The 21,966-nt window shown below is 41.5% G+C and overlaps 2 protein-coding genes across 2 annotated transcripts in view; both read right to left on the reverse strand.

Moving 5' to 3' along the window:
• Nucleotides 1-21,966, reverse strand: part of LOC308078599 (F-BAR domain only protein 2-like) — an 89,971-nt gene that overhangs the window by 9,996 nt on the left and 58,009 nt on the right. The window contains 9 exon segments of the mRNA XM_080419834.1: nucleotides 1,334-1,466; nucleotides 3,211-3,366; nucleotides 5,412-5,523; nucleotides 8,748-8,886; nucleotides 9,367-9,488; nucleotides 15,846-15,934; nucleotides 16,049-16,091; nucleotides 18,553-18,597; nucleotides 19,508-19,532. Coding sequence (XP_080275960.1) covers nucleotides 1,334-1,466; nucleotides 3,211-3,366; nucleotides 5,412-5,523; nucleotides 8,748-8,886; nucleotides 9,367-9,488; nucleotides 15,846-15,934; nucleotides 16,049-16,091; nucleotides 18,553-18,597; nucleotides 19,508-19,532 — 864 coding nt within the window.
• On the reverse strand, nucleotides 9,779-13,312 carry LOC308078231 (uncharacterized protein; the record flags this gene model as incomplete). The annotated part of the gene is made up of 5 exons (XM_080419351.1): nucleotides 9,779-9,783; nucleotides 10,380-10,883; nucleotides 11,928-12,011; nucleotides 12,385-12,396; nucleotides 13,294-13,312. The coding sequence occupies 5 exons, from the start codon at nucleotides 13,310-13,312 to the stop codon at nucleotides 9,779-9,781; spliced, it is 624 nt and encodes a 207-aa protein (XP_080275477.1).

A 21,966-nucleotide genomic window follows, 5' to 3' on the forward strand; every position in this document is an offset into this window, starting at 1 on the left:
AGCCCAAAGTGTAAAATAATGCTTTTTAGCTCAAATCAAAAAATGACACAGTTCCAGGTCTTAATGGGTTAATTTACATGTTTATCTCAGCATCATCTATCTACCTTTAGTTAACTTGGCATATGCTTAATATTTTAAATATTATATTTTATATCTTATTCATAAGATGATCAGATCATCCGTGACTCCCGTGAGAGTACAATTTGTATACGTCGGGTTCATGCATAGGGCATGAACCAGCGCAGCAGCTCACCCTACCAAAAAGAACAGATCTATAAGCTGTCGACACGCCATGTCGCGGTGTGTTGATAGCTTGTATGTCTGTTTTTTGGGGTAGGCGTCACACTTTACGCGTCGTTATTTTTATATATATATATATATATATATATATATATATATATATATATATATATATATAGCCTGCGACGCCATGCCCTATGCATGAACCCGTCGTTTACAAATTGTACTCTCACGGAAGTCACGGATGATCTGATCATCTTATAAATAAAATATAGAATGTAATATTTAAAATATTAAGCATATGCCAAGTTAACTAAAGGTAGATAGATGATGCTGAGATAAACATGTACATTAAATATACATAAACTGCAGAATGTCCCATTTCACAAATTTTATATGTATAAAAATCTTTTGAAAATAGCAGATCTACAAGCTGAGCTTGTAGATCTGCTATTTTCAAAATATTTTTTTATTTATAAGATGATCAGATCATCTGTGACTCCCGTGAGAGTACAATTTGTAAACGTTGTGTGTGTGTGTGTGTGTGTGTGTGTGTGTGTGTGTGTGTGTGTGTGTGTGTGTGTGTGTGTGTGTGTGTGTGTGTGTGTGTGTGTGTGTGTGTGTGTGTGTGCACGTGCCTGCGTGGTCTTTTTATCGCTCTATTTCACTCTATATATGCGCTACGAAGGGTGTTACGAGCGCCTGGGGCGTAACAAACTGCTGCATAGGACAGCACTACGTAGGCTACGAAGCTTCTAAATTACTTCGTCCAGGAGGTTTTACGTGCCATTTCCCGAAGCCAGATTGGCAGACACGTAACGCCGTGCTCTTCTCGTAGGTCGAGAGCCTACGATTGATCGGCTATTTTCAGTGAAGATATTTGTTGTAGAGGGGAAAAGGAGGGTGGCCTAGTATTGACCCCTGGGGGGACTCCGGTCAATATAGTGTTTTAAGTGGTTAATTATGAAGAAAGCACGTCGGGGGTTTGAGACTGCAATGTGCACCGTACTTCAAATCAAATCGACTGACACATAGTGGATCTTTTTCCCAGATCATGGTGATACATAATTCTATGAATGTGTTGATGACTGACCTGGTATTTCAGGATGTCCACGTTATAGTAGGAGGCTGTAGGACTGTGCTCCGAGGCCTTTCTGAGGTAGGATGTCAACGCTTGCATGTTGAACCAAAAGTCCTTGGAGTTTGAGTCACTTTGCGAAGGATCGCTGTATGGAAGACAAACACAGTCACAAAGGCACAAAGACACGCACGCACGCACGCACACAGAGTGGTGGTTATAGCAGAGGAGTGATCAGAGGCACAATTATTCATCTCTGCTTGGCTTTGTGTGTGAAGCTTCAATAGCTCGGAAAATATGACCCGGTTAAAACGACCCGGCTATTAAATGATGAATTCTGTTTGATTCAATTAGTCCAGCCATGTGGTCTCAGGAACCAGACTGAGAGAAGGAAAAAAAAAGAAAACCTTTCTCTTTAGTTTTAGGCAAATTAAGCTAACACAACTTCCACAGATGGGAGGTTTTAACTTATTAACCGCATGAACCCTCGTGTCCATATTCTGGTACAAATATGCGCCGAAAATAGACAATCTACATGTGTAGGTTGGCTATTTTTATATTTGGTGTAAGGAAAACAAGCGGACCAAGTATACAGTAGATCCCTGGGGGACTCCGGTCAATGAAGTAAATAGGGTTTAAGTGGTTAAAAATAGACATGCTATGGACCATTTTTACAGGAATTATGGGCATATAGATTTGCTGTGAAAGTGCAGAAGGTTTTGACAACAGTTAGACTAATATGCAAATGAAAGTGTTGCTCTCTGAGGTAAAGTTAGCGTGACAGTGTTTATTGAAGAGACATGGGCAGCTGAAGACCTGATTGTTTAAGACGGTGGAAAGTATTTCCCTGGCAGTCTAATGATGGGTTTATGTCACTATTTAACTGAATTTCCTCTCATTGACGCAGAGAGAAGGTTCCCCCATCCTCCGTCAGCATCTTTCAAAAACCCATCTCTACACATCTCTCAATTTACCAGGATTTAGACACGCTCTTGTCTAAACTTTAACCCTGACGCCCCCTATTTTGGCCATGCCATTATACTGTAGGTAAAAGACGATTTTGTATTCTTCAAAAGTTGAATGTTAAAGTTGGTGTAAGAATTCTTTTTAAGTGCCGACATTAAGTGTAAAATAGCTCCATATTCCCATAGTAATCATTGCTATAGAGTGTTTGTTCAGTAACAGAAGTCAACCTGTCTCTCCAACTCTTTAGTAAACAGAAAATACATTTTCAGGTGAAGTAACACACACACGCGTGTGTGTCGTGGACCGCCAGTGAACACACACACACACACACACACACACACACACACACACACACACACACACACACACACACACACACACACACACACACACACACACACACACACACACACACACACACACACACACACACACACACACACACACAAGACCTTTTCATAACTGACATGGTATATGGCGTTCCAAAGCTCAAGTGTCTTCCTGCTACTTGGAGAGTTGAGTTGCTGCTGCCGTAATTATGTAGTGCATCCAGCGTGAGTCGCACGCATGCGTGTGCGCGCGCGTTTCCGGTTAAAGATGTTGCTTAATGATGTAGAAATGTTGCGTAATCATGTAGTGCGTCAAATATGGGCCAAAAAATAAATACAAATGTGTGGTGAACTACATTAAAAGTAGACTATCCAAAGGCTGCAGGCATGATTGATTTTTAGGCTAAATGTGTAGGAAATTGGACACGTGGTGCGTGGTCTGCTAAAACATAGCTCAACAACGAATGTGGATAAACAGGAAGTCACGAACCACAAGCCAATTGTATGAATAGAGATTGTGACAGGCCTAACATTATCAAAACATTGGCAATACACACCTGTGTATTCATGACATACTGTAACACCACGGTAACATACCTGAAGAGCAGCTGCTGGTTCGGTAGGATCTGCTCCAGTCGGCTGGTGTTGCGCAGCTTGAAGGTGAGCACGGCGGGGGAGGGGTTGGAGGTGAACACCTTGATGATGCCCATGGGGAACGACAGCGTCATGTCGCCTGTGATCTTCACGATGCACCTGTAGCAAAACAGGACCGTTACCGATGTGTCATTAATGTGTTTTAGCTTAGATATTTTCACATTCAAACTTTATTCCAGACAATTAAACCGTTAAAAATCATAAAAAGAGCCTGGACGAGTACCGTTGACAGCTCTTCCCAGGATTGACTATATCATCAATAATACTGTTCCGGGACTCATCCATACATAGAGTGCCCTCAGAGAGCCTCACGTCTATGGATTCCACACCATCTAGGGACTTAAAGTAGAATCCTCAGGGAATCATTGTGGGTCACTTTAAGCCTCTACATGCTACCTTTCTTGTATGTGCACCACAAATGATACACTTATTAGGTCCAAATATGACACATATTTTGTCAAATAAGTTATTTATTTTCCTAAAAGTGGTCTCTAATGCCTGACAGCGAGTCCCTGGTTTGATTACCGGCCGGCCAGACCGTTTGTTCATTGTCACTCCCCTATTCTCTCCGTGTTTCCCGTCTCTCTATGCGGTATAGCTATCAAAAACGCCCCAAAATAGTGGAGCCAAGGCCTATTGAAATATCCCATTAAACTAGGCCCTGTGGTCTGATCCAGTTAAAATAAAATTCAAGGGTAAACACTAAATCTAAGCATAAATGTGTGAAATCTCTGCGTACGTCTGTGTGTGGGGCATCTTTCCTTGTCGTATCTCGAGAACCGTCGGACCGATCGACTTAAAACTCGGCGTGCGTGTCGCAGAGGGCCCGAGGCCAAGGCAGTTCCTGGTGTGAAGTCAGTCGGATCAGCGGTTCTCCAAAAAATATTAAAAAATCCCCATGTAAGGAGATTCCTGATGTCATCGTTTCAATATGATGTCATAGGACTGACGTCATAGACTGGCCTCAAAGTACTAATGGGTAAAGCTTTATGCAAACATGATTAAAGTGCCTTGATTTTACGCCATCTCTTCCGTAATTTCTTTAGTGCTCGGATCTTTCCTTATGGGGGTCCGTGGCCTAATGCTGGGGCAAATTGAGGGTCCTTAAAACTAAATAAGTTTGAGAACCGCTGGTGTAGCGCAGTCGTACTTATCTAAACAAATGTAAGTTCTGGACGGGAGGTTTATCTGGAGGGACGGGTGGTTTATCTGGGGGGGGGACCAGGCCCTTTGGTGGCCAACCCTGCTCTGTGTCTGCTCGCTCTGCTCTGAAATGTTCCATTCGCTAATCCCTGCGAAAATAAGCCTTTTGCACAGCAGCAATTTAACAGCAGTTAACCAATAAAAGACTGTATGTTTTCTCTGCCCCAGACTATAATCTGCCCCATGTGGCTGATCCACCCTGAAAGAATGGTGTCGACCCTAACGCAAATCTAAAACACTCTCCACACGCACAGAGAGAGAGAGAGGGAGGGAGGGAGGGAGGGAGGGAGGGAGGGAGATACACACACATTGTTAGAGGCACCATCACTGGTCAGCTATGTGTGTGTGTGTGTGTGTGTGTGTGTGTGTGTGTGTGTGTGTGTGTGTGTGTGTGTGTGTGTGTGTGTGTGTGTGTGTGTGTGTGTGTGTGTGTGTGTGTGTGTGTGTGTGTACTTGTATTACTATACCTGTGAGGGCCAAAGTAAAATGAGATGAAATAGACTTTGAGAGGACAGTTTTCCTGGTCCTCACAAGAGAAATTGTTGTTTTATGGTAACAAATAAGATTTTAGAGTTCAGTTTTAGAATTAAGAAAAGATTCAGGTTGGGATTAAGGTTAGGATTAGGCATTTAGAGGTTAGGTTTAAGGGCTGGTGTAAATTATGCCTGATTTATGCTTAATTGCATAGGTGGTGTGCATGGAAAATAGCCGATCTACAAGCTTGAAACGTGTCGCAGCATTTGCTACATCAAACTATTGTTACAGTTCTGTGGTTCCCAAACTCCCTCCTTTTATTACATATACTTGTGAGTGTGTGTACAGTGTGTGTGTGTGTGTGTGTGTGTGTGTGTGTGTGTGTGTGTGTGTGTGTGTGTGTGCGTGTGCGTGCGTGTAGAGCGGAGTGGAGGCCTTTGAGCAGTGTGAGATCATGTGAGACTCACTTGGTGGGATCAGCTCCTTTGAAGTAAGCATTAACCGACTCTGTGAAGGCCACGGCGATGGGCAATGCATCCTGGGACGCCAAGGTCACAGGGCTGGGGCCGCGCGACGTCCCTGAGAACCAGAAAGTCAAAGTCAATGTTCTGTTGAATAAACTGGGTTTCCTACCTTCACGACTATTATCCAACGTTGGTACCTGCGTGTGTGTGTGTGTGTGTGTGTGTGTGTGTGTGTGTGTGTGTGTGTGTGTGTGTGTGTGTGTGTGTGTGTTTTTGTGTGTGATTATACTGAAAAAAATGCATATCATCGCTGTTGGGAGGAACCGCTTAGGCTATGGCAAACGGATATTTTCACTTTCATTTCTTTTTTTAAATATAATTATAAAAACGGTTTTGGACACACAAGGTTTCAACACGACAGCAACGATTAATCAATAATAAACACATGAATACAATTTGTGTGTGTTTACACACTGATATTGCATATCAATCGCAGATCAGTACAGTACATTTTGGGTTATTTGAGGATTAAACACAAATTAGCATACATTTAGCAAAAATTCCAAAGGACATGCTATCACCGTTCAACTGTTGTATTAGATTATGTCAGAGTGACATCAAGCTTGTCAGTGACTTACAGTAATACAGTAGACAGTCGGGTACAAGAATTAAGGGCAACATGAACCTGTTACAGTACAACTTGATTAACCATTTTTATTTTCATTTTTTTTCCACAATTAAACGAAATACAACCATGCTAGACATGTTTTTGTTAAGCTGTTGACAGAGAGACGAGGTTGAGACGAGCATCCAGGAAACAGCAGTAGTAGACGTTGCTATTACAAAATAGTCAATTCATTAAAAAGACAGGTGTTAAAAGCTTGATTCATACATACTGTAGTTGCGCGTCAATGTCGCGTGCCAAAACTAAGTAATCTACAAGCTGACAACGTGTCGTGTTGTGAGCCTGTAGGATTGCTTAGTTTCGGCACGCGACACAGGCGTGCAACAAAGTATCCGAATCAGGCTGTATTGTTAGTTAAAAACAGATTTTTTTTCCTTCCTGTTGTTTCAACCATAACCCATACCTGCCGGTGTCTCACAGCGCTTCTCAAAGGTAGGCAGCTTTGATATGAACACATCATCCTCTTTACAGCCACCAATGAAACGCATAAAACAAAGGAAACAAGAAGGAGATAAAGCGAAACCCTGGGTGCATGAATAATGAGATGCGGTGGTGATGTGCAAAAATGCTCACTCATTGGGATACAGTACCACTACCGCTACTCTGTACCACAAAACACGCTTCTCTAAGTTACGAATCTGAATCAAGGGATACTGACAAAGGATGGCAAGTTTTCGGTCATTCAGAGATATATGCGTTAACCCATTAAGACCGGGAAAGCGTCTGTCATTTTAGATTTTAGCCACTCAAATCTTTGCTTCTGGGGATTCTACAAAATGTCTTCTAAATCCAGTTTAAAAAAAAAAAAGAACGTATGTTGCTATCTATAATCAGTGGTTCTCAAACTTTTTCACGTCAAGGACCCCCAAAATGTTTTTGGCCACAGACCCCCATCAAAATATTTTGTTCTAGGGACCCCCAGAAGCAAAGTTTTGAGTAAAAAATGTTGTTTAAAAAAATATATGTATTCAGATAGACTTGCACAAAATGTTCAAGAGTTTTCAAAAATAGCAGATCTACAAGCTCATAGCGTGGTGCTCGGTGCTCATATCTGCTGTTTTTGAATAGCCAAAGAATAAAAATAATGGCTATAGCTAAAATCTAAAATGACAACAGATGCGTTCCCAGTCTTAGAACCTGTTGGATTTGATAGAAGCAGCTATGGGTCCTTAGCTGACGTAAGCGATTAGGTTGCACAGAGATAAACGAGAAGCAGATAAAACTTGCAATCCGGAACTTATTCTAATGAATAAAAGGGTATTTTAACCAATCTGTATGGTAGAGTATGTTAATACAATACAACTATTACATGTGCAGTGGTTGGAGGTAGTCTCCCTGCTCTTCCGTTGAGACATTTACACCCCGGTGTCGTGGTATGACAAGTAGTACTGCCTGAAGCTTATAAGCTCATATCTCCCCTGGACGAAGCGGTGAAATTTGGTCTCTCGTGCAACGGAAGACCAGGGTTTCTAATCCCAGGAAACAGTGGGACATAAGTTATGGATTGCAGCTTTAACGGGTAAATGAAGGTTTTTTAAGAAGGGGGGGGGCATCAGAAGGATCTATGGTAGAGATGGAGGTGCAGGGAGGAGCAGGGAGAAAGGCAGACTCACTTTGACTGAGCAGAAACAAAGGAGAGGGAGAGAGGAGGAGCTCGGTCTCTGGAGGAGGAGAGGAGAGGGAGGGAGCGCGGCTCTGCTCCCGATCTGTATGTAGACCAGTGAAGGAGAGGAAAGGAGTGAAGGAGGGAGGAGGAGGGGAGGAGTGAAGGAGGAGACAAGTGAAGGAGGAGGAGTAAAGCTGGCAGCAGACTGTACTTAAGTGGTTCTCAAACTTTAAAATGTTAGGGATCTCCATAACACTGAGAGTGTACAAATGGAACCAAATGGATCCGTAAGGGTCCATTTGGTTCACTCTCAGTGTTACAGACCTTTAAGGGTCCTTTTGGGACCACCTCAAGGAACCCAAAGGGTCCCTGGACCCCACTTTCACAGCTGTACTTCAAAAGAAGTATAACGTTGTTTTTTCGGCTTGCTGAAACTGACACCTGGATCTGATTGTGGAAATAAAACCAAATAAACCGACATGCACATTGAATTTCTGACCAATCACACGCGAGATGATGTTCGCACTGGTGTCATCTGTGGTGATGTTCAGCTATAGTTAGAAAACCTAGGAGGTACAAGATCTGCAAAAACTTCGGCACAAAGCGTGTTTGTTTGTTTTTGATGCAATGACACCATTTTCTTCTTAAGACCTTCGTTTTGGCAAGACGTATACTGCAGCCTTAAAGGGAACATAAGTAAGGAGTTGGGTAGGAGTGGAGGGATGTGCAGAGGGGAAACTAAAGGAAAGTAGGACAGTTGACTATATTCACAGAGAGGTCATTTTGCTAAAATGTAAATAGCCGCTGTGTGAATATGGTCTGTAGAAGAAAACTAAGTAAAAGTATCATTAACCACATAGAGCTCTAGCATCTATATTCTGGGCATGTCATAACAGGAGAACATTCGGTGAAATCAGGTGAACATTCAGCGAAAATAGCAGCTCTTTCGGCAAAGAGATTTGGTGTAGAGGGGAAAAAGGAGGGGACCATATCAAGGGGCTTATATCAAGGTAATGTGGAGGCTCTCTGGGGGGGGGCGTGTCCTTACCAACTGTGGGCGTGTTGCTGGCGCTGAGCGATGCGTTGGAGTTGGATGACAGGGAGGAGGAGCTTTCTGCCCGGGCCAACGGTGCCGCCGTGGGCGGCGGGCTGGCGTTGGCCATCTTGGGCGGGCTGAACGGTCGTACCTGATTGGATGGATTTCAGAGTCATTTCCTATTTTAATATTCAGCCTTTTCAACGTTCATCAATAGAAATTGCATGTTGTCGCCGTCTGGTGGAAACCTTACACGTTACTTTTCAGGAAATAGAAGAGGAAAAAAAAGAACCTGTGTTCCAGTGGATCTGTGGAGTTATTATTTAGTTGCAAGCTCTTGTTAATACTTTTCATTGGTTCAATATTTATCAAATTCACAGACACACTTAACCATTTTCAACCTGGCATCCCTATTTTGGGCAAAAAATTGGGCAATAAAAAAAAAAAATCTATGAGTTCACGGCGAGTCGCATCACGACAGGTTGTGAGCTCGTAGATCAGCTATTTTCTCTCATTTCACTTGACGTTGTCAAACGACGAAGTAGAAAACAGGGCATTCATTTATGAAAAAGAAAATAAACATATGAAGATGAAATAATGGAGATACAAGGTGATGGTGTGTGGCACTTACAATCTCAGTGATGCCGGTGAGTTTGGCGCCGGTGGGTATTTTGGGTCTTGAGGAGGGTCGTGGCGGGGGCACCAGGGCTCCTGCTGTCAGCGGGGTGGTGGGTCGGTTGGGGGCGGCTGGCACTAAACATGAACAAACACAGTCACGGTCAGGCATACGACAAAACAAGGAGAATCCAACGCGGAATGCAGACGGCTGCAATGTTTCTCCACACCATTCTGAAGCCTAATTCATGCTCCATCGGGTGATGGGTCGCACGCAGACCTAGAGGCTCACAACGCGTCGCATCCGCGCCGCGTTGTGAGCTTGTAGGTTGACTATTTTCGACATGCGACAAAGTCATATGACGAAGTATAAATCGGGCTCAAAATGATTTTTTTTTTATCATCTCGGATCGAATCTTGGGTCTGAACTAGGCTAGAGGAATGAAAACCATCACAACATGTTACAACACAGTCACAATACGTATTTCACTCAGTAAGTGCAAAGAAAACCATCATGCGTTAAAGGGAAACTTTGCCGATTCACTTGGTTGTTTCACGTCGAGTGTAAGTTATGTATATGTGAAATTAACGAATAGAGATAGATTCTTTTTGCCACGCTATAATGCTGATCTCCTCATAGCAGCACAATGGGATTTAGATTTGCAAATTTTCTAGCAAGTTCTCAAACATGACAAACAACCATCAAAAACAAATGACACTCAAAGAAGTACATTCCAAAAGAAGTACATTCCAAAACTCAATAATGAAAATAAAATAACTCTTATGCAAACTAATTAGCAAACCAAATGAATACATGCCTCAGAAAAACCAACCAAAAAAAAACAAGACAGTTCTCTTAACAAAAGTCAAAAAATAACAAGGCAAATAAACAATAAGTAAATGAAAAGATACAAATGAAAATGTCCAAAAAAGGAAAACAACAAATTCAAGCAAAACAACAGACAAACAAAAGAAAACCCAAGCGCAAAACACCACTCACAACACTCGCAGCAATTATTACGGCGTTACCATGTTGCACTTGGCTTGGTGGAGACACTCTCCTATCTGAAAGTACAGAGGACGCCTCCGAGACACAGGGGGCGCCATCTCCTCCTCTATCGCCACCGTTGCCTATTTCGTCGTTGTTGTAGGGGTCAGCAGGGTCGTCAGAGAAGAAGCGGGTTGCCCTGTAGGTGACGTTGGCGTTTACCAGCTGGCCCGGGCTCTGAAGGCGTCGAGGCGGGGCAAAGTTATCGCTGAAGGCGATCCACTGGCTCTGGGTCCACGACAACGAGGAGAGAGCGTCTACGCTCTTGGGAGGGCTATCTGGGTCTGGGAGCGGCTCGGCAGGGGGACGGGTGATGGGAGCGCTCTGGGCCCGGGGGGCCGGGGTGGGCTGCAGTAACTCAAAAGCGTTTTCGGGACAGTCCCAGGGAGACGACGAAGGCGAGGCCAGAGAGGAGACGTCTTTGGACTGCTGGGTTACTACTGTTAAGGGAGGGGATTGGGCCTCTTGTGGCGGTGCCAACTCAGCTGAGGTGAGGGTGGGTACGGCGTGCAGAGGGGTATGGGTGGGGTGGGTGGGGGGGATAGAGCAGAGTAGGATCACAAAAGCAAGTCGCAAAAGTTACTTTTCACAATAATGGAAAAAAAAGAACCTGCGTGCCAATTGAGTTGTTATTTACTCTAGTACATTTCATTAGCTCAATATTTGTAAAAGCAGACACACTTAGCCACTTTCTCACACCCAAAAATCCTCCAAAAATAGCCAATTCACAAGCTCACAACGCGTTGTGATGCTTTGTGAGCCTGTTGATCTGCTATTTTTGCTACTTTTGCACGCCACTCTTACGTTTAAGTACGTTCAAATATGGAGATTACAAGGTTTCTGTCTGACAGCAACGATGTATAGAAATTAATGCTGAAACATGAAACATTTAGTAAAACATCTGTTATATTATATATATATATATATATATATATATATATATATATATATATATATATATATATATATATATATATATATATATATATATATATATATATATATACACACACATGTATATATATAAATTACACAAATGTCCACTTGCACAATTAGAACCATTTTTGTCACGTTAAAGAGCGAGTCAGTAATGCACGGTGGTGTTTCAGATGATGATGAAATGTGACTTTCATGATAAGAAGCAGTGGTTATCATAAAGATCTAACGTCAGCCAGTTAGTCAACCACCTGCAACCTCTACGGAACATCAACCACGTTAACTCTAGCCTGCCTATTCATAACAGGCCAACTTTGGCAAAAATGGCCGATCTACAAGCTCACAAAGTGTCGCAATGTGACGCATTGCCATGCACGTTCAAGGCTGAATGGTACATGAAATGTATTCGTGTCAAATCTCTTGTAAAAATAAAATAAATTAAAGATTTACAAACATCTAAACTACAAACAGCAATTAAAACGGCAAAGGTTAATCTCTTAATGTGCAATAAAAAAAAATGTGGGGTCAAATTGCATGCTGAAAAAGCATTCTTCCGTTGGGTGTTAACCGAATGGAGCACACACACAATTTACCTGGGGCCTGTGGCAATAAGATTTCTAAGTCACTCCTTAGAAGAGACGGTGATGTAGGGATCGGTAGGAAAATAGACGCAAGGTCTGACATGGGGCAGGTGGAAGAGATGACACACAGGTAAAAACCACAAGAGAATAGAATAAACGGTGAAACCTGAATTCTACTTCATCGTACGACGGTGTCGAGTGCCAAAAATAGCTCACTTATGAGCTTGTGAGCTCGTAGATAGGCTATTTTCGGCACGTGACACCATCTTGCGACAGAGTACGAGCTAAACAACATTACAGCAAATAAAACGAACTCAGAAAAAGGTCGGTGCAGTAAAATCTAAATTAAAGTATGACGAAAGAATACAGTGAAATAAATAAAATATAAACAGATAAGTAGAAAATAAATCAAGCAACAACCAAGAATAATTATTTTCCAAGCGACAAAACTCCCTCAACAGCAGATTACCTTCTTCACAGCCTAGAATGTGTCATGAGTGTGTTAAGAGCATGCTAATACACAGCACAATCCTCAGTGCTCACTTCACTCCCCCAAAGTCTATTTTTCACACTTTCAGAGTTAAACTAACACTCAGGATTTTCGCCATGTACTGTATGTCCACACCAGTGTTGCCATGTCTGCTTGTAAATATTGGTAGTTGCTGGTTGCATTTTTTTATTGGGAGGCTTTATTTGGGCTTGCTTTCAAATTGTTAAATTATTGTTTAAACCAGTGGTTCTTCTCAAACATTTTCAAGTCAAGGACCCACAAATTTTAATGTATTTGTCCTCGGACCCCCATTTGAAAATGCCAGGGACCCCCATGGTGTTGTTTAAAAACGAATACATTTTCATTTATTTTTGTGCCCCTAGATTTGTAAATAGCAGATGTACAAGCTCACACGACGCGTTGTGAGCTTGTAGAACGGCTATTTTCAAATAGTCGATGCACTTCATTAATAGGTTTGAAGTGGTCATGTGGCCAAGTCACTTCTTTTCGGGCTTATTTCCATAAACCTGGTTGCTTATTTCTCTCGCAAACTCTGGCAACGACCAACCACTGCCTCCACACTGTACACACAGGGAGATTTAACCGGCCCTAAGCAGGGCCTTAAGTCCCGGCCGGCGTATGGTAATCGGGGTACTTTGCGCTGCTCTTTTGGCTTCTAAGCCGGGACCTTTGACAGTAACGAGATACTGTTTGACAACATTACGTGCCAGTGGGCCTTATAGCCGGCCCTCTGACCCCGGACGAGGTGCCAATTAACTGTGGATTACGCTTAGCCCAGGCAATGGGTCAGTGCTAACGTCACTCTGTTTAAACGCTGAGACCATGAGAAATCACACCGTCAATCTAACAATGTTGCAGAAATCTCACCCAGCAAAGGCACGGACATTTTCATAAGATTACATTTGGAATTAAACACATGAACCATAGTGGCCTTCTTCTGGGCATGTCAAAATACCCGAAAATTGCACATCTACAAGCTACACTATGTAGATTGGCTATTTTCAGCAGAGATTTGGTGTAGGGAACAAAAGGAGGAGGTCTAGCACAGACCCCTGGAAGACAACAAAGTACTGTATAATATACTTTGTTGTTGTGGCTAATGACTCTTAAACCCTATATTATAGCCTATATTATAGGGTTTAAGTGGTTAGGGCATTTAGGCCTCCGAGACAGATTCCCCCAACAAACTACAAATACATTGATAAATATGAACTCTTATCTATGAAGGTGACAGACAGACAAGGCAGATACATAGATTGAAATGGTTCAGAACAGTGGTTCTCAACCAGTGGTCCGGGGACCACCAGTGGTCCTTGACGTGGTTCCAGGTGGTCCCCAGCTAAATGATGGAGAGTTGGTAACCAAATGGACCATTGTTATTTGCCTGTTATCTCTCCTATGTAACCAACATCAGTACAACATGAAATTGTGGACAAAATCTCATCCAAAGATTACAAAATATTAACGTCTGGGGTCTGAGAGGCTAAATCTCATCAAATGGTGTTCCGTGGCTCGAATGCCGAATAAATAATGGACCTTGATATGAAAAGTGTTGAAAACCACTGGTTCAGAACACCGTCAGTAGCATCAGATAGAACAGAACAGTGCTACCGCTCTCATGTGTTGGTAGCAGGGGTCAGCTCTCTGATCTGCCACTGACCTGAGACTAAACGTTTCCAACCCAGCGACTATGGACAATACAAAGACTAGTAAAAGTATGTGAGTAGACTTAAATGATTGAAATTATTGTCTTAGCGATTATTCTATTGATTACGAAGAGTTTTTTAATGTTTTATACAAATTGTCAAAAACGTTTTAAATACTTTAAACTACTGCCTTTCTAGGGATGAGGGGGGGCATATGCATTATAAGCTCAGCAGAACAGCCCATTATAACTATCAGGTAACACTTTACTTAGAGGTCGGGTCTATAATGCATTATAATTGCATTTATAATGCATTATAATGCACTTACTGTATACGGCTTCATAACACTCGTTACTCATAAATGTTTATAATTATGCATAACAACTTATATAACAAAGACACGTTAAAGTTATGGTAGTTATGTGCTGTTCCGCTGAGCTTATAATGCATTATGACCAGCACTTATAATAATTATGTCATAAACGTTGTTATAAGTTGTATGAACATTTATAACGAGTGTTATGAAGCCTCATAAGTGCATTATTATGCATTATAGACCCGACCTTTAAGCCATTCAATCCGGGAACGCATCTGTGTCATTTTAGATTTCTTTGGCTATTCAAAAATAGCAGATATACAAGCTCATAGCGCAGCACCGAGTGCTGCACTATGAGCTTATAGACCTGCGATTTTTTTTTAATCGTGAAATTGTGAGCAAATCTTTGAATACATATTTTTTGGTTCATTTGTCAAACATTTGACAAATGTCTTCTAAAAAACTATTGTTGCTATATCAGTGGTGCTCAAGCCTTTTCTTGTCAAGGCCAAAAGTATAAAATAATGCTTATAGCTAAAAATCTAAAATGACACAGATGGGTTAAATAAAGGTTACATACATATAGTGGTTTAAGTGTTTAACTTTGAATGACCACTGGAGGAAAGAGGGAGTTAGCCCACAAGATTATTATTATTATTATTATCCCCCCTGAACCTATGGACACGTTAGGATTTCACACAAAGAGTTTTACTTGAGAAATGGAATGTAAAAAGGGGATGAAAGTAATGTTTTGTAGTCCGTACCGCAGGGGAAACAGCAGATAACTTACAAGCTCGTAGAGCTGCTGTGTCCGGCATGGGCGACACCAGCGTATGACTAAGTATAAATCAGGCTTAACCCAATTCAATCCGGGAACGCATCTGTGACATTTTAGATGTGAGCTATAACCATTCTTTTATACTTTGGCTATTCAAAAATAACAGATCTACAAGCTCATAGCACGGCACCGAGTGCCGCACTACGAGCTTGTAGATCTGCTATTTTTGAAATATCTTGAACATTTGTGCAAATCTTTGAATACATATATTTTTGGAAACAAACATTTTAACTAAAATCTTTGCTTCTGGCTGGTCCCTGGAACAACATATTTTAATGGTGGTCGGCGGCCAAATACATATACATTTGCGGGTCCTCAACATGAAAAAGTTTGAGAACCACTGATATTATAGCAACATAAGTTTTTCAGAAAAAAATTAGAAGACATTTGTAAAGATTTGCACACATTTTCACGATTAAAAAAAAAAAACAGATCTACAAGCTCGTAGCACGGCACTCGGTGCCGCGCGACGAGCTTGTATGTCTGCTATTTTTTAATAGCCAAAGAAATCTTAAAATGACAGAGATGCATTCCCGGTCTTGTGGGTTAAGGGAATAAAAAATGTGCACGTTTTTTTTTTCCTTTATAGCAAAAACGGAAACAGGAGCGAGGGTTTTACCTGTTGATGGAGATACAGAGGATGAAGAGCCTGCCAGGGTGGAGGGTCCAAAGGGATCCAAGGAGAGCAGGTCATTGTTGGTCAGCTTGCTATAGAGACAGAGAGACAAAAGAATGAAATGAATCTGAGTCAATTTTATTGTCACATCACAGGTGTAAAACACTCCCGGTCCTTTACAGTAAGACTTTTGCTCAAATACTTACTCATTAAACGATGTTGGCATTCTGGGTTTGGCCAGCTCATCACCTATTAGGGTGAGAAACAAATAATTAGCATATTTAATGTCACAGACATGTCATATGGAAATAATAATTGTCATCTAAGTCTTTAAGAAGAATCTAGTAAAAGAGACCATGGCCCACAGTGATCAGTAAAAAAAATCACCAGCAAGAAAATGTTAAGTTAGCATTTGACAGCCTTGCTCATGGGCTCCAGAGTATTCCTCAACGTCCCACCAACATTTCATTGGCACATACAGTACTTTATTACTTGCACGAGTCAGTGACAAATAAAACTTGTGTGAATCTTGAATCAGTTTGGATGCTTTGTGCGTCAGAAAACACTGAAGAAGTCGGGAGACATAACAAGGAAACCAGTCAAAAGTTTTTGATTGACCAAAAAAAACAACAACAACAAACGGAAGAGATCGGTTTGGACCGTAGTATTCCAACAACACAAGTCTTTCTGCTAGTCTAGTCCCATTGCTGGACGCTGTCTATGTTAATGGCTGCCTGCTTGCACTGGGGCTGAAGTAAACAAAGATGGAGTGCTTCTGTTGAGTCATTGTTGGCCGACAGTGACATGAAAAATATGAAAACAAACGAAAAAGGATGCTCCATTTCCAGCTCTAGTTGGAAACACATTGTCTGTTGACAGCCTAACCTAGCCTAATCCAGTGTTCCTTGCTTTTAAAAGGTGCTTGTTGAACTGCAATGCTTTATAGCACCATTAAAAAGAAATATATAATTGTTCTGCATTCAAGGAGCTTCCCATTTAATATATTTTCATACTTTTGGGCCAGTTTGGAAGCACATCCCCCCATTGTTCTTTGTTGTTACATATCACATTGTATTTAGATTCGGTTTATCATCACATAATTAGGTTATATAATCTTTATCCAAAGATTATTTTGTCAAAAGTCATATACTGTACAGTACAGCAGTGATTCTCAAACGTTTTAATTCCAAGGACCCCCAGTTTACTACCCATTAGGGCCACGGACCCCCATAACATTCTCAGAGTTACCAATCATTTAGCAGGGGAACCCCCTGGAACCCCCTCAAGGACCCCTGGGGGTCCCCGGACCTCACACTTTGAGAACCAGTGCAGTATAACGAATGACCGTCAAACTGCTCTGTGCCACATGGCATCGGCCAGTCTGTTTTTTGAACAGTGTTGTACACTAACCAGAATCCCAAAGAAGAATCCACAAATATCTAGCCTCAACATCTCAGCCAAACCCTTTCTCATAATTTAATCCAGACTCAAGAACCATTAGGTAATAAAGCTTACTTCAATTAAACTCTCTCATCTTTACCAGCTTAAATGTTGTCCACTTATCTTTCCTCCTGTCCATCACACTACCAACTTGGCCTCATTTCTTTGCTTTTTATGCAGTTGATTGGTTATTGTTTTATCATCTGCCCTGTTTAACGGGTAATGATTTTCCCTTTGTCTCTGTCAAACACTTTGCGACAAACATGTTTGTTTTAAGTAATTTAAGTAATTCTGACAACAGCAGTAAGAAGACCCACCTCAATAATCGACATAAGTCACACACTGTAGGCGTAACCACTTAAGCGCAAAACATACAACCTTCCGACGCGGGGGTTCGGACAGCTGGAGGTGCACAGGTTCCCAAGGAAAGTTCTGAGAAGTTCTCAGAAGTTCAGAATTACGTCAATTTGGTCGTTAGTTATATCACCTCCCTTTCCGAAGAAAGGTTTGGACGTTGGAAGGCGTATGCATTGCGCTTTAAACCCTCTATGTACTTTGCCCGGGGTCCCCCATCCCATGGCTCTCTAGTAGGCCTCCTCCTTGTTTCACTGACTACACCAAGTCTCTTTGCTGAAAACTGCCGCATTGTAAGCTTGTAGATCTACTATTTTTGCCAAATGTACATCCCAAAATAGCGATGCTTGGATTCATGTGGTTAAGCCTGATTTATTACTTTGTTGCAGACCGAAAATAGCAGATCAACAAGCTCACAACGCAACATGTTGTAAGCTTGTAGATCTGCTATTTTGGCATTCGACACAGTTTACAGTAAGAGAACATAATATCAGAAGTTGTGAAATAGCTGTTAGGAGGCTGTGTCCACCAAGGTGATTTTTTCCCCCCTCCGAAACGTTTTCAATGGGAGCGCCACATATTTACGCTATGCTGGAAACACCAGCAGCGTGACTGAGCGTCTATTTTATGCTGTGCGTTCACATCTGGCTTATTATCTGGTCACCCAGAGTTTAAATATCGTCCCAAGTATTTTTATTATTATTATTTTGTGACGAAGGTGAATATTTCAACTCCGGAGCTGGGGGGTAAAAACACTTTTGTGGACACAGCCTTAATTAGCTTGTTGTTAGCAGGTTGTAGCATCATAGTGGCAGGTTCTGTGATGATGGGGATGGTGTGATAGGTAGAGTGACAGCTGTGGGTGAGGAGGAGGCTTCTCCAGCTTAAAGTACAGTACATAACACCTGCTACTCACCTGCTACCTGAGCCTTAGGGCTTAGTGAAGATGCTCCTGACACCCCTACGCATGTGTAGAGTATATATCTATCAATGTCAATACCTTTGATTAATCAACTTAAACTCTATGACAGTGTTTCAGTGATAAAATATAACACTGTAGTCATGTGGTCAACAGCACTATTATGTAAAATAAAATAGTTTTGTTGAAATAAGTGTAGTAATCATTACTACATTATAGAGTGTTTGTTCAGTAACTGGGGTTTCCTCGTCTCTCTAGCTTAATTTTCAGGTCGGGATACCAATATAATCTAATCTAATCAGGAGAAAGAACTCTTCTCGGAATACGGGATAAACTAGTGAAATTGGAAGTGATGAAAATCAACATCAAGAGCATACCAAATTGGAACATTTAAAATTTTAAGCTGATGAGGTTTGATCTCCTGATTTGGTACATTGGTGAAGAACTGGTATCCTGACCTGAAAATGTATCTTACCTTTAAAATAAACACCTCTGAAATCGATAAAAAGGCTCAAATAAGTCATTATAAAAACGTGTATTCCTGACTCATATGTAAAAACCTTTCTTAGGTTTTAACAATATCCACTGGTAAAACTCTTAAAACAGCAAAACAAATAAAAGCTGTGTTCCAAACATTTTTTTAAAGATAATTTCTGACATGTGAAATAATACAAAAATAATAAAAGATAATAAAGACGTAAATCTTATTTGTACGTTAGAAGGGAGAATCCCCTCACGTACAGAAAAGAACTGCTGTGCACTTTTGCCTCGGTCGGACGTGTTGCTTTTGGCAAGGATTCTGGTGTCTTTTTTTAAAGACGAGTTGTCAAAAAAAAGCGAGCCGGGGTCAAGTGAAATGTGGTGGAGAAGTGGTAGCGCTGGCCCCCCTGTACAGTCATCAAACATCACACACATACACACATCGGACAGACGAAGGGGGGAAAATACTTACTGGACTGGTTCCTCCGTAGCTGACCCTGAAAAACACAAACAGGCCTTCATTAATCAAAGCACAGCCGTGCAAAAGACCCACCGTTTAACTTTCTACTAATACTCCACTATATATCGTCGCTGTCGGGCAGAAACCTTGTATCTCCATATTTCAACGGTATAGTTTTTTTTGGTAAATTAATGCCCTACTTTGTCGTACTACAGAGTCACACAAAAGTAGCGAAAATAGCCGATCTACAAGCTCGACAGTGACCATATATTAAACCTCCACTAATCATCATTCCCAGGTAGAGCAATACATAAAGTAACATGCTGTAAGGTACACGCACAGTAGAATACAGTAAATAAAAGTAGAGCATAATACACATAGTAAAGGCTTTGGAGTGTTCAATTCTACGACTTTTTCTAACTTTAACATCACAACTGTAACATTCACAACAACAACATGGCTCAAGTTCAAAGGTCCACAATGTGTCACTTTTTAAACGTTTATTTATATGCGGAACGACGCCTTGTTTTCTCAAGAACCGTCTTTGGAAAAAAACGAATAAATAAAAGCTTAAGAGAGAGACTGCAGATCTACGGAACCGCAATGAAAAAAAAAGTATAACTGACACTTTAAAAAGGGCCTGAAAACTATATTATTAACTTATTCCCAAGCGGCGGAGGCAATTTTCCACTTCACAGTTAAAAAGACAGTGTATATATCACAGGATTAGTGTGCACTCACACATACCAGACATTAAACCTAGGGTGAAGAATTCGTCAGCACAGGGCTATGCGTCTCCCTCCAACCCCCCCCCCCCCCCACCCCCCCCCCCCCCGCGCTACAACCAACCATCAATCAGGTACACAACCTGGTGGTGGTGCCCCCTTCCAACACTGCAACGAAAAGCCCCATTTAGATGTCACCGTGCGCCGAAAATAGCCAATCTGCAAGCGCACTAGCGAGCTTACGTATCGTCTATTTTCAACGTAAAACAAAATCTCCCTTTCTGCTTTTTAGTCTTAGCTTAATGTTTTTAGCCTTAGACTTAGACTTTTTCGCTCCTAACACATTGAGTGCCAAAAACGGTCCGGGCCGTTTTTCATAATCCAAACGAGGTGTGCCAGGTGTGTGGAAAAAACAATTATTATTATTTTTTTTCCTTCACAGCACCAGGAGATATCATTTTTCGAAGATTTAGACTTTAATCCACTTCCTGGTTAACTTATGACTTCAAAAGCCTGTATCTCGGCTCCTGTGTACTTTTTTTTTTTACTATGTATTTTTGACTATTTTTGACTATTTTCAACTGGCTGCAACTATGGAACGGATTACCGAATGTTTTTAATTTTTTTCCCCCGATTGTACGAGACCTCTATGTGTGTAATGAGGGGATCACCGTGAGGACGGTGATCACTGAAAATATTTTGTGACTACTTGAAAAAGGTTCAAAAATGGTTAAAAATCCAGGCACTGACTGTACCCTGTTTTAAAAAAACCCTGGCACTCAATGTGTTAATAAAGTTGTTTATTTTGTTTTGTAAAGCAACTTTGGGTGCTAAGAAAAGCGCTACGCAAGTCTGATTATTATTATTATGACGTGCGGCACCGCCGCGCGACGGATTTTTACCCATTAAGCATACTGTAACTTCCCCCTCGACAGAGCTGTGACCTGCTACATAAATCTGCCATGTCACGCTGCCCCCTAACATAAGATATGGACGACGTCGTGGACCACCGTAAGGCCCCTATGGAAACTTTACCGCATCAATTTCAAGAAAGAATTTATTCACACGAGAAGGGGGCGGTGGGGGGGGGGGGTTGAAGGGAGGTTTTGGGGAGGGGGAGTTGAAAGAGCAACAGAATGGGGTTTAACCCATTTAGACCGGGGAACGCATCTGTGTAACCACTTAAACCATTATTTTATACTTTGGTTATTAAGAAATAGCAGATGTACAAGCTCCTAGCGCGCCACCGAGAGCCGTGCTATGAGCTTGTAGATCTGCTATTTTTGGAAAATGGTGAATGGTGAATATACATATTTTTTTAAGCAAACATTTTTTACTCAAAACTTACTACTGGGGGTCCCTGGAACAATATTTTGAGTTGGAGGGGGGGGGAGGGGTCCGCAGACAAATACATATCATTTTGGGTGGTCCTTGACATGAAAAAAATTTGAGAACCACTGCTATTATAGCAACATAAGTTTTTTTCAAAAGAAAAACTGTCAGGATTTAGAGGACATTTGTAGAATCCCCAGATGCAAAGATTTGAGTTAAAAATGTTCGCTGCTATTTTCGCTGCTATTAAAAACAAAAAAAAAGCAGATCTACAAGCTCATATAGCACGGCACTCAGTGCCGCGCTTTGAGCTTGTATATCTGCTATTTTTTTAATAGCCAAAGAAAAAAAATTAAATCACAGATGCGTTCCTGCCGGTTTGAAAGGGTTAAGGAACGTAGCTAAAGCGTTAAA

This window comes from Gymnoscopelus braueri (assembly GCF_963280865.1).
Source record: "Gymnoscopelus braueri genome assembly, chromosome: 22".
NCBI classification, from domain to species: domain Eukaryota; kingdom Metazoa; phylum Chordata; class Actinopteri; order Myctophiformes; family Myctophidae; genus Gymnoscopelus; species Gymnoscopelus braueri.